General features: G+C 35.0%; 5 protein-coding genes across 5 annotated transcripts; 2 read left to right on the top strand and 3 right to left on the bottom strand.

The window, feature by feature from the left end:
• Window positions 1–899: 899 nt before the first annotated feature.
• PHYBLDRAFT_71419 (hypothetical protein) lies at window positions 900–2,023 on the bottom strand (the record flags this gene model as incomplete). The annotated part of the gene is made up of 4 exons (XM_018442469.1): window positions 900–1,138; window positions 1,580–1,615; window positions 1,636–1,678; window positions 1,898–2,023. The coding sequence occupies 4 exons, from the start codon at window positions 2,021–2,023 to the stop codon at window positions 900–902; spliced, it is 444 nt and encodes a 147-aa protein (XP_018292353.1).
• Window positions 2,024–2,567: 544 nt separating this feature from the next.
• PHYBLDRAFT_167727 (C2H2-type zinc finger transcription factor) lies at window positions 2,568–5,756 on the bottom strand (the record flags this gene model as incomplete). Its single annotated transcript, XM_018435702.1, has 8 exons — window positions 2,568–2,919; window positions 2,986–3,348; window positions 3,447–3,596; window positions 3,681–4,165; window positions 4,227–4,299; window positions 4,655–5,135; window positions 5,213–5,464; window positions 5,525–5,756. 8 exons carry the CDS (start codon window positions 5,754–5,756, stop codon window positions 2,568–2,570), a joined length of 2,388 nt encoding a protein of 795 aa, XP_018292352.1.
• Window positions 5,757–7,195: 1,439 nt separating this feature from the next.
• On the top strand, window positions 7,196–8,254 carry PHYBLDRAFT_167726 (hypothetical protein; the record flags this gene model as incomplete). Its single annotated transcript, XM_018435701.1, has 5 exons — window positions 7,196–7,367; window positions 7,436–7,498; window positions 7,547–7,932; window positions 8,087–8,093; window positions 8,169–8,254. The coding sequence occupies 5 exons, from the start codon at window positions 7,196–7,198 to the stop codon at window positions 8,252–8,254; spliced, it is 714 nt and encodes a 237-aa protein (XP_018292351.1).
• A 1,409-nt stretch (window positions 8,255–9,663) lies between these two features.
• PHYBLDRAFT_167725 (hypothetical protein) lies at window positions 9,664–12,775 on the top strand (the record flags this gene model as incomplete). The annotated part of the gene is made up of 6 exons (XM_018435700.1): window positions 9,664–9,777; window positions 9,940–10,195; window positions 10,249–10,481; window positions 11,348–11,592; window positions 11,650–12,443; window positions 12,609–12,775. The coding sequence occupies 6 exons, from the start codon at window positions 9,664–9,666 to the stop codon at window positions 12,773–12,775; spliced, it is 1,809 nt and encodes a 602-aa protein (XP_018292350.1).
• A 132-nt stretch (window positions 12,776–12,907) lies between these two features.
• Window positions 12,908–14,803, bottom strand: PHYBLDRAFT_144756 (hypothetical protein; the record flags this gene model as incomplete). Its single annotated transcript, XM_018431279.1, has 7 exons — window positions 12,908–13,072; window positions 13,198–13,356; window positions 13,421–13,483; window positions 13,550–13,726; window positions 13,782–13,895; window positions 13,956–14,181; window positions 14,568–14,803. 7 exons carry the CDS (start codon window positions 14,801–14,803, stop codon window positions 12,908–12,910), a joined length of 1,140 nt encoding a protein of 379 aa, XP_018292349.1.
• Window positions 14,804–16,178: the final 1,375 nt, after the last annotated feature.

Raw genomic sequence — 16,178 nt, 5'->3', positions numbered from 1 at the left:
CACCAAAACTCCATTAGCTAACCTTCTAGTTTACAGTGCATATACCGATGGGTGGCCTGTTACAGAAGGAGGTGATCCTGCCAATGCTGAGTGTGAGATTGAGTTCTGGGGGCCTTTGAAGAATTTAACAATTTTCAATAGCTTTGAAGATAGATCTCATCTTTTATTGCTTCTTAGAACGTTTTATAATTTGAAGGGGAAAGAATGTAGTATGCTTGAGCCTTCCATAAAGACAAGTCGCAAGGCCTATCTTAACAGTTGTGTTATTGACGCTGCATTCAACCAAAGTTCTACAAGAGAGGCATGTCATGTTCATGTGCAGCTACAAGTGAACATGAACTCCAGAAGATCCGACTCTTACCATCCAGAATATAAGCATTTCTTCGGAAAGGTAGTTATATTCTTCCAACATGTACACAACTCAAAGAGATGGCTACTAGCTCTCATAACCATATATAGTGTGCATTTGAAAAATAGATTGCTTATTACATCTGTAGTAAAACCGAAGACTATAGTGATTCATGCCAGTGACATTATAGAGTTGGTTGGCTTGGTGCCATCAAATGTCAATGGTAGCCATTACATCATTTGGTCTAGCCTTAAACGTGGTCCAAAATTGACACTTGGTGCCTTAAGTGATATATAATTTGTTTTTTTTTCTTTTTGTAATAAATTTTTCTTTTTTTCAAATTGTCTTAACAAATTTTATCCAAGCAGCAGAAAGTTTAGATATTTTCTTTTTTTTTATTTCTGACATCCAATATTTCTCAATTCCAATCTATATTTACAAAAAATGTAAGATGTTTAATTAGAATGGACATTTGTCCCTCCTGGGATTTAATTTTAAGCAATTCATTTGCTTTTTATCAACCATTTCAAAGAACAAAGATTTTCTTGTTTCAACTTGGATTTTTGGCAATCTTTTGATTATTATAGGCCAAAAATGAAGCCACAAATTCGAAAAAGACTATCTTTTTCCCATAGTGTAACAAAAAGGGGAACCAATTGGTATAATATTGAGGGCATATGTTAAAAGAAATAACCAATTGGATACCTGACTTAAGAATTTCTATCCACAATGTCAACTCTGATATATGTGTCAGGTCTTGATCTGGTATTTCTTTTCTGGCACTTGTAACTAAGTTGCAGAATCAATACCACTGGGGATCGTTAAGTTTTTAAGAATAGTTTTTAGATAAAAATAAAGATGCTTTTTATTAAATGTATTTCTTGACTATTTATATAAAATGATAATTGATTTCTGGCTAAAAGAATAGCTACTATAATATGTCTTAGATGCTTGTTGTTCAGTAATATCTTCTACAAGTATATTTACTATCTTAAACATCTAAAACATATGTGATAGACCAATTGACAAAGTCAAGATCTTTTATTCTAAAAAGTCAACCATTACTGGTTGCTTGTAAATCCCAATTTTGGTTACCAATGTCAACTCTGACATATGGTACAATTGGAGATAACTATCTAAGTTTTTGGCACTTTTTCAAACGTATATGACCTTTGCAAAAATCAAGTTATCATAAAGCGAGACCGTGGAAATAATAGATATAATCATTACCTATTGTTTCCATGGTCCAGATTTTTTCTGGCTGTCCTAGATAAAAAGTCATATACCTTCAAAGTTGGGACATAATGGTAGATCTACAGCAGAGTTTGCCTTTTTTTACAAAATTAAAAAAAACATATATGATTATTACTAACGGAATTTAAATAGACTTCCCAATATGGAAATGTATGCTAATGTGACTTCTTTTTCCGCTTATGCCTTTAAAATTTTTAGTTTACCATATATAAAAAAGTGTGTATTTTACTATTGGAGTTTTCTCAAGAGATAATTGAAATAAATTTAACAACTTTGATACTTATTCCTGATTACATCATAGCTTAACAAAAGTAAAATAGAAACCGAAACAGACACTACGGTGGGATGAATGGCAGTTGGACCAAAAGTAGGCACATAACTGCCATTTTTTTGGTCGAAACCCAATAAAATCTCCACCATTTGTTGTAAGATGGTAATCTCATTCGTAGCAATTTAAAAAAGTAACATAATAACACTTTTTTTGTTGCTGTACAATATTTTCAATACTGTAAAAAATGTTTGTAAGTTGTAATGACCACTTTGAGTATTGAAATATATGTTTTATTGAATATCAAAGATGTCAACAATTATTAAGATTAATAATTTTTGGAATGTGTGAACGAAATGGTAACATAACTGCCATTTTTTTTTATTTTTTAAACTACGTTCTTTTTTTTTTAGATATTCTTTTTATCTTGATGAATTGGCAATTTGATTTTATTTAAATCGCGTAATGGCGTATAAAGCATATAGGGAATGAAGAGAAAAGCATAAGATGTATAGAGAATAGAAAAAAAACCAGAGTATATAAAGAAGAAAAGAAAGACGGGGCATATAGAGATTAAAAAAAACATAAGAAATAGAGAAAATTAAAAAAAGAATGTAAGATACAAGGATGATATAAAAAATATAAAAGATATAAGGATATAGAGCATATAGAAAAATAAGATAAAAATAAAAAGGATTACAGAATGGAAAGATTGCCTTTAGTAATGCGCATGTTGTTGTTAAAGATATAATAGGGTGCGATTACATAAAACTGGTTTCCATTCAGTGGGTATTGGATCAGACCAACTTGATGACAAATATCATTTACACTTATAACTGCATAAGTTGGTTGCGTTTGATGGCCTAGTATACGGGTGCTTTGTGACCGTTGTTTGATGATAGGTACTGATGAGTCATGGCCAGCCGCGTCATGTTCCTTCATGATCTCCATGAAAGCAAGAAAGTGTGGAAAGCCATAGAAATCTACATGCTGAAAGTAGAACTGTACTGTACCGATGAGCCAGCTGTGAACAATTACATTACGGTTGCTAAAATAAATAAATAAATAGAATATAAGCAACTTTTGATTGTATATCAAAAAATATTATACTTACTTTCTATAGGGGCAAGTAAACATCACGTAATGGTTGCCACGGCTGGTCTCGTTTTTCTTTCTTCGGTACATGCATGAGGAATATACAGTCGAGTCCATCCACAGACGTGCAGCTACAACAACAACAGAGTCACCAAACTCATGGCCAGTCAAGCCTGTTGTTCTCTGGTAGTATTTCAATAAAGCTTCCTTCACACTAGGGCTGCCTACACCTTCCACCGAATCATTGTTCAAATTAACAAACTGATGAAACGGCTCCCACAACTGCACACCACTAGGATCATTAGGAAGGTCCATGTAGCTCTCTCTTCCATATGGCTTTGGCCGAATGAGGTTGATTTCATCACAGATGCTGATTGCCGTGCTGGTATAATTGTGAATTGCAAATCACTCAATGAGAAAACTGGCATTTCGGCCACCCTTTGATTTGGACTTTATCAATTTTGAGAAGACGCCAATTACTCTCTCCATTGAGCGAGTGGAGTAGCATTGCAGGGGGCCTTGCTGCTTGATGATATAGGGTATATGGACCAGGTAATGTTGCACTGGTCGGAAAACACTACGAGACAGGGTACTATTCTGGACTTGTTGATATAAAAACGAGTGCCAGTGCTTGAAGTATCTATTATTAATATTTAAAAAATGGTAACAATCAGCTATTTGTAATGATAATATATGAGACGTATAATAACATACGACTCTATCTCATCAAGCAATTCTGATGTCAACGTCCATTGCAAGGCAAGCGCGCAACCTTTCATGAGAGATAATAGAGCTGTTTTGACAGCCCTATTTGGTAAATAAGGCACGACCAAAGTGGGGACAAGGTATAAGAGAAAGTCAAGCCAGTCCACTGTGCGAGTACCATCGATCTTGGCAAATACGTTGTCGAAACTGCCTTGAAATGAGGTGGGTATATATTTTCGTGAGCTGGTGATACAGTTTCCAATTGTTACAAGGTCTGCTCTTGGTATATGAAAAGGGTATTCAGTGGTATTGAGGGTATTGTCTGGATGGGTATAATAAAATTTGGTTTCCTTTGTGAGGGTGATGGTAATCAGGTCATACACAAGCTTTCCAATCCCTCTTGCAATTAAATGAAGTTCATCTAATACAAAAAATGATGATCCAGAGAAGGTTGAGAGTTGGGTATATATGCTCAGCTGGTATATGTTCTTCGACTATTACAAGCAGTTATTTAGTATGAAAAAAAGATGGCTAATTGAACATTTGTATACTTACAGGGTTGCCTACTTTGAAGTCTTCCAAAGGTCTTAACCGGGCGGAAATGTCATCAAAGTACATGCCATGCCATCTGTTAGTAGGGCATTTGCCTTTGGTCTCACAAAAATGGCAACCAAATAAACTTGTATGGGAACCAATGTGGGCCATATCAGCTACAGCTGGAATATCGCCAGAAGCAAGCAGAAGATAGACCTTGGATCTGCAAAGCTCTACTCCATTGTGCTTGACAACCAAGCCATGTGCCTCAAGATCTCGCAATTCATTGATGATGGGTATAAGAAAGGAGTCCAAATGAGTTGGCTTCTTGGGGCCAGGCAAAATTGCCAGTTGCAAAAGGTATTTGTTGGTATATCTAAGTATTTTATTAGTAATTTTTTTTTAAAAAAAATGTAATAATAATAAATAGTAATAAATTAATTAATTACCTGATGGATAGGTCTAGGTTGAATATTATGCAATGAATGATGGTATATGAGTTTTTGCCTTTCTTTTGATTGACAAACCCATCGGTATAAAGCCCAATGACAATATCATCGGGATTGGAGAACAGGCCCTGCTGCACCAACTGCTTGTAATTGTCACCATCAAAAATGTCGGTTAGCTGACCAGCTACAGATTCCCGGTTTGCTCTGTAACAGAGGAGTTCTCTTGTGGCTGGATCTGCCAACATTTGAGAAAGCATATCCCCAACTGACATAAGTTTCATACTGGCGGCTGGTGTCTGACCTTGATCAGGATCAGTCTTGTATCGCGGTTTGCTGCAGTCAACACAAGATTCCTGGTCGTAATTAATGCCATACAATCGACAACCACTAGAGCAGACATCATACTCATGGTCCTTGACACTTGACTTTGACTTGAGCAAAGCATCAACAGTTTCGCCATGACTGATCTTACCCCCAGGTTCTAAAAAAAAACCGATATCACTACATGTTAGTGATCTGGAATTAAAGTACAAGATAACAGAAAATATAATATTTTACCCATCATTATATCGTCATGGTCTCGGATGACAGTGTTTATAAATTGAACAATGTCTCTATATGCTGCTCTAGCAATTCTATGCTGTAGCATCAATTGAGACAGATGAATACTCATCAACTCGGCCTTGGTAGAAGTATTTGTACTGATTTGACTGCTGTTGTAAATGTGAGCTTCACCCTCACTGTCCTCAAAATTACATGCGCACTTATATGAAATAGTATTATCAAGCTCCATAGACTCCATAGTATATTCTGTAATACATTATTTAGTAATTGGAAAATAAATAATACAATTACAGCTCTTTTCATTACCTGAATTGCTAACAGATTCATCTTCATTACTAGTATCATTTTCGTCATGGTACATGTCAACATCATCCAGAATAGACTGGTCAATTTCAGTCATTGTTGCTGAATCTCCTCTGTGAATTCTCTTGTGGTTTTGCAGCTTCTGGTAGTTATCAAAAAACAAGACACATTGATCACATTGGTATTGCTGTGTAGATATTCTATCTCTCTGCTGGCTGGCGTTGGAAGAAGACATATTGGTTGGGTTGGTACGTATGTAATATATAAAATAAAGCTGCGAAGAGGATTTTGGTACTATTTATTAAATGTAAAAGACATCTTTATATACTCTTTATTTTTTAACCAAAATGCTTGCGGCTCTTTTTCTTTTTCTCTCTCATAATGATGATATAGCAATGATTACAGTAATGTCAATGCTAGGTGAAACACCTGTCAGTAAATAATTCCCGTGGTTGGAAAGATTCTTTTTCATTAATAATTATGATGTAAGTTAAAATACTTCTTGGTTGACAAGGGGGTACCATTAAAAGAGCACCGGTGAAACAGACACGTACTCTTTACTTGTGAGCGATTAGATATTCTTTGGGCTTTATAAAGAGGTATATGTATATTTAGGATAATTAATGACCAAATAATTTATGTTTTTTTTTAAATAAATTATCAATTACTCTCTAATACCAAAGGCAAAGAAAAACAGCCTTCTAATAATTAACAGTTAAAAAAAAGTAGTACTGTCTAAACATATTGGTAGAAAAGACATATTTATATTATCTGTGTTGTACTAATAATATTTTTGAGATAGTGAATATATATTTAGCTAATAGCATTATTTTCTTGTTTATGTATAAAACTTAAAGAAATAGATATAGATAATGAGAGCTATAGTCTGATACTCTTTTACTGACATCATCAAGATAAGCACTACTGATCGAAAGGGGTGTTAATTGAAAGTGCCGATGTGAGTTAAAGCACACCTTTTTCAAAAATGTACGGTTTCAGTCAAAAATGCCCCTTGGTAAATAATAGTAATGACAGTTAAAATTATTTTTACCTTTGATGACAGCATCAATCAAAACGCGTTTTAGTCGATAATGATAATAAGTATGATATGAACTTGAGTATCATAACATTTACTTTAATGTTGATAAAAAGGGGCTAATTAACTATATGATGTTCAGATGTTATATAGCTACTGTAGAGTATATTTAAAGTTATAATTTTAACTGGTACAGGGTTTTGTCATCGAGAACTTTAACCAAATTTCATGCTATATCTGCAATATGTATAGAGTTATATTATTATATTATATACTTTAAAACATTTAATATGTAGACGGTGCAAAGTATGAACATATATACATATAATATTGATTTAAAGTCTAATTCATTTTATCTTTATATTTCTTACAGTTTTGTTGTGTCGACACAAAAAGACTGTATCATGTTCACATGAGCTACTGCAGAAAGGTGCAGACAGGTGCATACAAGTGCATAAGCATCCCTTCTTTTATATGTTTTGTTTGTACATCTGTCTGTATCTTTTTTATATAAATAGCTATCAATTGCTTGTAATAAATCGTTGCCTTTCTCAAACTCAAATCGCTCTTATTCTACTTGTCTAAACTATCACCTTTTCTTTTCAACTCACTGCTTATAGCTAAAAAAAAACTTAAACATGTCTGATATTAACACAACTCTCCTCAATTCAATTCAAAAGATTGAGGTTGATCTTGCTGAAATCAAGCAAGCATTGCGCGAGTTTCAAAGGCAATTCAGCAATCAATTTGCGCCAGCAGTCAGTGCGGAATATCTAACTACAATGCAACAAAGCATTATTGAGCAGAGTTGTAAGTCATATATATTCTGTACTTAGATGTTTATTTACTTTATTAATATTGTCATATATTTTTTGTAGCTCTTGAGCGCATTGCCAAGTCTGTGAAAAGAGCCCAGCTCACAGAGTACCCTGATCAGCTTGGTAAGTGAGTAATCAATACTGGCGGCGAGTTCAAAGGAAAAAACAAAGCACAAAAATACAATCTGTTGCTTCAGATTCTTCAAGAGCAGGACTGGAAGGCGCGCTACAAAGAAGTTCCACAAGGGCAGCCTTTGCCCCCATTAGTCCCTCTTTCAGACCATGATTTGACAGTAAAAAGACTGCATCTCAAAACATTAGGCCGTATGGTAAAGCATGATATCATTGACAAAGACTATCCTGCGGCCTCAAAAGAATGGAAGAATATCCCAGAGAAAAACAGGGAATACTACATGATGCATTTGGAGAGGTTGGCGAAGAATGGTGGATTGCATATCCACCAATGTAAAAGAATGTGGTGTGCCAGAAGCCTTCTTCGGAAAAGCTTCAAGAGTGACAACCAGACGCACAAGAGAAGAATGGCAGAGAAGAACAAAGTAAGTTTATCAATTAACAAATCTATATATTGTAAACTTTAATTAACATCGTTTCCTTTTATTATGCTATAGACACAGTGAGACATAAGTGATTCTTCACTTTCTTCTCCTGATATGTCAGAAACTGGTAATGTTGAGTCGCCCATAATGGCAGATGTGCTGTAAGTTACCATTGTTGCTTTTTCTCATGCGCTGTTAATACAAAACTAATATAAACTTCTTACTCTTTTATGTAGGTCTCCTCCACCCACAGCAAGTGTCGAGCCTGCTCGCAAGAGAAGCCGAAGATCGTAGTTTGGCTGCTGTGATTGGCCAAGTTTGATTTTTTTAGTCTGTCTTTAGTGCATTTTTTTTCTTATCTCGTCATTTTTCTTTTTATGTTTTTTATTCCTTTTTTCTTTCATATAAAAAATTTATCAACCTCTTTCATATGATTGCTAATGTTGTGATTACAAGAATTTGAAGCTAATGTACAGCATCTACAATTCCGCTACATTCAAATATAAAAGGAAATAGTATATAGCCTTTTTTTTGGGAAAAAAATTAATAATAATATTTTTGTACTGATATATTATACTTGGGAGTCGTTCTATTATATGTAAGTATATTGAGTAGAATAAACACGTTAAGCTTTCTAACAAGATGCTCATTCTGGTTGTATGAATCAGATTCGAATTAGCTTCATGTTACATGACTTGAAACTTTGCTCAAGTTTTTCTTCTTCTACGATAATGACTTTCTATAGTGCTTATGTTTTATTGCTTTTCTTATATATAGATTTTAAATATTAATACATTCTTTAATATATATATATATTCTTAAAGTAAATGCTTATTTTACTGAACAAGTAAGCATATTATATAAAGGTAAGCATTATAATAATATTATATCTATTTATTTATTTTAAGTTTTTTCTCTAATATTAGTATATTTGTAGAAATTGGTAAAAAATAATAAGTGCTATCTAAGATATATTAGAATACCCAAAGTATATGAAATACAATTTGAATAGTAGTGTTTTACTGCATACGTTTTGCAGTAGCTAAACAGAACCATTTTTTATTGCGAGTGGCCAATGGAATTGTTTTTTCATTATTACTATTATTATTATCATTTTCATTTAATAAAACATGCATTGAAATAAAGATTCAATTCAATTAAACCCGATTCAATATTGTATAATAAAAAACAGACCATTCTGTTAAAGCTGCAAAGGAAAAACAAGAGGTTGTGCTAGAATTGAAAACAATAGAACAAAAGAAAGAATGTAATAGAGGAAAGGAAGGACGCTTGATTTTTTTTTTGAAAAATGGTAACAGTGCCTGTTTTGGCTTTTTACATAATAAATAACTGTCATTTTTTATTATGAAAAAAATGGTAACAGTGCTTGTTTTGGCTTTTTACATAATAAATAACTGCCATTTTTTACTATGTAAAAAATGGTAACAGTGCCTGTTTTGGCCTTATACAGAGTCATAACTGCCATTTTTTATTAAGTAAAAAATGGCAGTTATGTTACCAAAGTGGTAACATGTTACCATTTTCTCTGCCGTGGTGATTAAAACACTGTTTCTGGTTTTTTATTGGCTTGAATACAACAGGCAAAAATATTATTTATTTATTATTATTATAAAGACATAACAATTCATTATAAAGACATAGTAAATTTAGTAAACGTTGTACTTGTTTCCTTTTTCTCTTAACACTTCAAAGTAAAAATAAATAAACATTATGTCCCCAATTCCTGAACTCTACAACGAAAAGTGCCATTGTGCTGGATATAGTCAGAACGATCTCATCTATAGTTTTGTTGCCAGAAGAACTGCTCAACGTCATAACAAAAGGGTAAGACTAAATGCCATAAGATGTGAAAGGGGTACAATATTTGAATTTATTTAATTGCATTGTAATCAATGAAATAACTTGTTATAATAGACATGTCTACCCAAAGAAATATGATGGAGATCAATGATGAATGTAAGGTTTATTTAATTCAGATATTGTTAGATATTAACCAAGTGTTATATTCTAAATGCAGCTATCTTAACCAATCAACCCGGAGCCCTGAAAGAATCGTATACTAAGACAAACTCACCTGTTTGGGAAGGAGCTTCAATGTCTGACACTGAAGACGTTTCCGTTACTAATGACGTGATCAGCAATGACAACAATGATGACAGTGGAAGCAACAGCAATGAAATCAATGAAGACAAAAGCGAAGACAATGTTATTGAGCTTGACAACAATGAATTGAATAGTGAAGGTCAGTTAGTGTTAAAAATTTTAAAAAAAAGCATTAAATATTTTTTATAATAGACCCTTTTGCCACCCCTGATATGCCCCAGAACCCAGTGCACAGGTTCATTGCTACTTTTGTGGTGATGTTTGCTTCCTGCTATGTGGTTGACAAGGGTGCCGTTGTCTTGATCGAGTTCATCAACAAGCTTTTGACAATTTACAAGCAGGATTTCCAACTGCCCTTGAGCCTTCCTGATCTTCAGCGCATGACAGGTTTCTCAGCCATGACCAAAGGCATAAAGAAATTTGTTGTGTGTTAGGATTGTCACAAGGTGTACAAAGAAAGTGCATCTGTCCCGTCTCATTGCGATTTCGTAAAGCTTGGTGCATGCTCGTCTTGCAACTGCCAATTGACAAAAACATTAGCATTGGGTGCTTTGGTGGCCAAGCGTTCATACTTGTACCAGTCCATCATTAATACTTTATGAATGTTTTTTCTTCGTCCAGGATTCGAGGATAAAATTAGACATTGGAATCACGAGCTGAAGATAGTGGATATGATGTGTGACATATACAATGGTGCCATGTGGAAGGAGCTCAAAGACAAAGATGGTGTGCAATTCACAAAGGATTCGCGTTCATTAATGTTGACTCTCAACATCGACTGGTTTCAACCTTTTGATAACGTCACGCACTCGACTGGTGCCATATACCTGGTAGTAAACAATCTGCCTCGCAATGAAAGATACAAGCCAGAGAACACACTTCTTGTAGGATTGATGCCTGGCCCGAAGGAACCCAAATCTGAAGAGATAAACCATTATCTCCGGCCTATGGTAGATGATCTGATAAGATTGTATGAGGGACTGGCAATCCCAACTTTCAAGTGTCCTAGTGGTGTCCGCGTCCGTGCCACATTGATGATGGTGGCCTGTGACATCCGGCAGCAAGAAAGACAAGTGGTTTCACCTCGCACAACAGTACATGCGCATGTTACAAGTGCAACAGACATTTCCCTCACTTGGAAAACGGTGTCAATGTTGACTTTTGTGGGTTTGACTTCTCTCGGTGGGTGCTTCGTGATGGTGTAGAGAACAGGTTGCATGCTGAAGAGTGAGAAAGTGCTAGTACCCCCTCAGAAAGGCATCGGCTAGAGGTCAAAAATGGTGTTCAATAGTTGCAGTTGCATCACCTTGGATATCTTAATCTAGTACGTGGAACGATCATTGATCCCATACATAATTTATTCCTGGGAACGCCTAAAAGATTGATGAATCGTTGGATCAAAGATGAAGACATTCAAGATAGCGATTTTGCGGCAATGCAGAAAATTGCAGAAACAATGATTGTGCCTGGTGGATACACCTCTTTGAACTCGAAAATAGGAAAGCAGTTTTTGTATATGAAGGCAGACAAGTTGAAGTAATGGGTGCTCATATACTCGCCAGTTCTGTTGAAAGATGTTCTTGCAAAAGATAGATTCAAAAACTGGATTAACTTTGTTGATGCACGCTGCCTGTTGATCAAGCCAACAATCACGTTCAATGAAGTCAACACTGCCCATCAGTTTCTTCAAACTTTTTGCACCAGATATGACGAGCTGTACAACGCCAAAATCCTCACCTGTAATATGCACCTACACCTCCATCTTCAAAATACAATTTGTGATTTTGGACCAGTGTACGGTTATTGGCTATTTGGGTTTGAGCGATTTAATGAGTTGTTAAAAAATTTGAAGACAAACAGAAAGATTGGGTTTAAAGAAACATTTATGAAGATATTTATTGAAGATGTGCACAAAGACGATCTTGTCAAAAGTTTCCTTCAGAGTACCCACCAGACATCTGCATTTCCTCTCCTTACCAAACTCATTTCTTCCTTTACACCCGCCACCATTTCATCCATCCATCAATGTACCTTCCGCATACAGTCATTTGTCAAGGCTTCTAAAGATCCAAATGTACTTGTAAAAGACAACGAACCTCTCCCTCCTTCCGCATTCCCTCTATCATTAAAATCTGCTACCACAATGAGTGACATTCACTATGTTCATCTCTTACAATACTACAAAGTTGCATACAACAATGAACAATTAGTTCACTTTCAACAAGCGTCGGAATCACCATACTTTGTCAACAATACAATCACCCTGTTGAAATACATCAACATCCTTGGGCAGGTCTACAAGGGTAAAGGTGAATCTGGAAGTCATGGCTCTCTTGTACAAGCAAAGTTCATTGGAAGTACTAGTGAGCATATCATAGTATACACGGGTCAAATACAGTACATTTTCACCCATTCCTTTACTTCTCCACCCACCTCTTCATTGCTTACTTCCTTGCTCCGCACCCATTGCCACCCGATGCAACTTCTTCACACTTCTCAACATATTTTTGCATTTATCAAATGGTAAACACCCGAAAATGATAAATTGTGAGAGTACGAATACATTGAAATCTGCTTTCCAACATTTTCTCTTGACGATTTCCAATGTGTATTGCCAGTGCATGGAATTATGTTAGAAGTAGCAACTGCTAAGTACACAACACGCAGAAAAGTAAAAAAGATGCTGGTCATTCCTTTGCCAAAAAAACAATACATTTAAAAAATAATAAAAAATATAACTCCTTTTTTTAAAGGCACACAGAAAAGAATAATCATAGTGTTTATATTTGTTGGTACATTTATCATGGTCAGATGGAGGATGTGGAGGATGTAGAGGATAAGAAAACAAAATTTATTGAAACTTATCTCTAAAAGCCCAGTGAGGGAGAAGGGACGTCAATCTAGGCAGGACTGCTAAAACAGTATCTCTACCGAAGGACCTCTTCAACATCTGATGCGAATTGAAATCCATGCAATTACACATAAAATCATCAACAACTGCAAGAAAGTGGTTGTACTAAATACAAATAAGTGATTAATCAAAGTTCTGTTTCATTTAAATTCATAAAAAAACCAAAAAAAGCTATATGCAATAATGTAAACAAAAGAAATTATCTCATCGCTCCTCCAACTTGGACGCACTGTACGAATCGCACGGTTGCTAGAGACTCCAGGCATATTATCTTCAGATTTGCCCTCAGACATTGCTTCTTTCTGTAAGAGCCCGTTGCAGCTCTTACCCACCTTCACATCAATTTCAGCCTTGAATGTATGGTAGGTCAGCTTGCGATAGTCAAAATGCTAGTTTATAGATGTATTAATATGAAGACATTTAATTTGCAATCAAAATATACTTCTAACATACATCGTTCTCTCGATCTGCTTTTCTTGACCAAGAATTTGTCTTTTTGCGCGCTTCATAGAATTCCTTGATTCAGCGTCTCGTTCCACAAAAGTTTGTATATATAAAATTGCTAATATTGGCCTGTCAAACACTAGTCCCAACAACCTTTGGAGCCAGGTATGCATGAAGGTCATGCATCAGCTGTCTGTTGGGTGGAAGTCTGTAATCAACATTAACATCCCAACTGTGCTTACTGTCATTAGCTGCAACTAGTTCTGTCTTATTTGATTTGAAGTTGTATTTCTTCAACTCTTCTTGGATAAGAGCCTATACTTAGTGTGAGATATTATGTTGATAAACTACTGTACATCTCAACACTTACTAAAATTCTAGTGTGATCCTGTTTACTAAGTTCACCAGCGTTTGCATCAGTAAGAATCACTGGACCAACAGAAGGAGCAACAGAAGGAGCAGCAGAAGAGATACCAAAAAAAGCCTCAGAAGGTGTTGTATATCAATCTGGAGTAGAACCAATGGAAGAAGCTGCGAAAGGGACAAAAGCAGAAGCAGGTATAGTAGTAGAAACAATAACTACAAGAAGTTCTCCAGAGGCATTGACAATGCTATCAAGTATTTCCAATGAATCTTTGTTCCCCTTGATGACAATGCCAATGTTTGAATCCATGGTCTTGTGGCTTTCCTCCATAGCAGTGAGCCTTGTGGTATACTCACCACAATTGAGTGAAGAACAGACCCCACAACCAAACACTGATTCCTTCTTGCTAATGAACCTGGCAAGTTAACAATCTCCGGAACTGTTATATGCCAGGCACATGTACACTACACACTCATACAATGTAAACCAATCATTACACAACAGGAATTTGAATTACAGGGATTTGAATAGTAGCAAATATAAAAATAATATTATTTGGTCTCCTTAATAAATAACACTCTCACAGTATCTACTTTTCTCATTATTGAGATACTAACCCATAAAAAATCCCGAATATCTCAACTGACATCTTCTATGCAAACCAATAACATTTTTGTGCAGTTTGTCTTGTATATAGCATCCACAACAAAGACATCAGAAAAACTTTGAGCTATCTTGATCCTTATATTGTTTGTAAGAAATATGTGTGTGAGTCTATTTCTTTTATTGAACTTGTAGAGAATGGAAAATCTCTTTGCTTCCATTGTTCTGATAAGCTCAGTAGCACCATGGGCAGATTTCTTATACCCACGAGTAGCACTATACTTGACATTGTTCATATTGCTGATCCTCAGCTTTTTCATTCCTGTCACCTTGTCACTTGTTGCCTTCTGAACATTACAGAACTTGACGTGATTCTCTAACATTGTCTTTGCAATAGTGACATCTTCAGCAGTCAAAAGAGACATTCTTTCTTAGTGAGAAGTAGCCAAATTCTCAGAGGTGACAGGGTGGTTGTGGCAATGTTTGTTTTTCCTATAGGCAGGCTAAGGAAGATATCTTTTACTCTTCTTCTTATAAGAAAATCTTAAGAGATAGGGGCATCCAGTAAGAGAAGAGTTAGATGTCTTCTTTCTTTTCTCATTACTTATATTGCACTTGTCATAATAAACACCAGCCATTGAACAAGCGATGTGAAGAATAGGAAATTTTCTATTCTTAATCTTAATGGTGAAGTTATTAGAAAGAGTGTAATTGTTTATGGCTTGAAAGACACTCTGCTTGTCAGGATAACTATTCTCAGGGATGAGAGATTTGTTTTAAGCGAGTATATCTTCTCAATAGGGGTATTGAAATTGGTGCTCATATTTAATAAAAGGTCACTGTAGCTATATAAGTATTTTTATTGATTCATGTATGCAATGTATGCAATGTATGCAATGTATACAACGTAAAAAAGGCATCATATCTTGTTATTTGGAAATATTCTTTTTTATTCTCACAGCTAAATGTTAATGACTTTAAAAAAGGGGGTGTTTTTATTTTTCCCAGAAAATTGGAATGATCTAAAGATGGGGACAGGGGTGAGCTTATAAAGAATGGGGATAGAGGTTCTCTAAGACACTTTATAGCTGGGCCTCGGACTAGCAGTCACCTTAAATTGTGCAGTATCATTATCTCATGTCTCCTAAAACTGCTGTAACAGTAACAAGACCTCCATCTCTCTCTCATTTCTTTGAAATCTTTCATAAAACTTCTGTGACTCCACATTGGTTATTTTTTAGTCTCACCAAATCCTTTTTCAATATCCTGGCCCACTTTTGTAGGTTTTGATTATATATGACATTTGTAATCAATGTCCTATAGATATCTCAGGATTGTATAAGATCTGATAGTACAGTAGAGCTCTTTGTTACCTTTCAGTTATTAACAAGTTGACACACCAAGTACCAAAATGTCTGTTGGTAAATGAAGTTAGGTATTGAATTGTAAAAAGATGTCAATCAGGAGCTGTTTATGAATATCATTGCACTAAATATGATATTAAGGAGATCATCTGAAGTGATAATGATCTTATTTCTTAGTAACTCTTTATATGCATTATTGGCAGCAGTATTCAATGGGAGTTTTCTTGTTAGAGCTTTATAAGAAAATCCAAGATTATTTGCAAACTCCTCAGACTTTTATGGTATATGATTAACACATTCATGAGACTGCAATGTACTGTGACTCTCTTTTTGACAACTTCTGCACAGAACTAAAAAAGAATTATTATTGAATTTTTCTTCTTCCTTTATATCTATGCTTATCTTCCTTGAAACCAAAACTTAGACTTCTTTTGGC

This window comes from Phycomyces blakesleeanus, assembly GCF_001638985.1.
Source record: "Phycomyces blakesleeanus NRRL 1555(-) unplaced genomic scaffold PHYBLscaffold_9, whole genome shotgun sequence".
Classification (NCBI taxonomy): Eukaryota; Fungi; Mucoromycota; class Mucoromycetes; order Mucorales; family Phycomycetaceae; genus Phycomyces; species Phycomyces blakesleeanus.
This window is presented reverse-complemented; position numbering and strand designations above follow the sequence as displayed.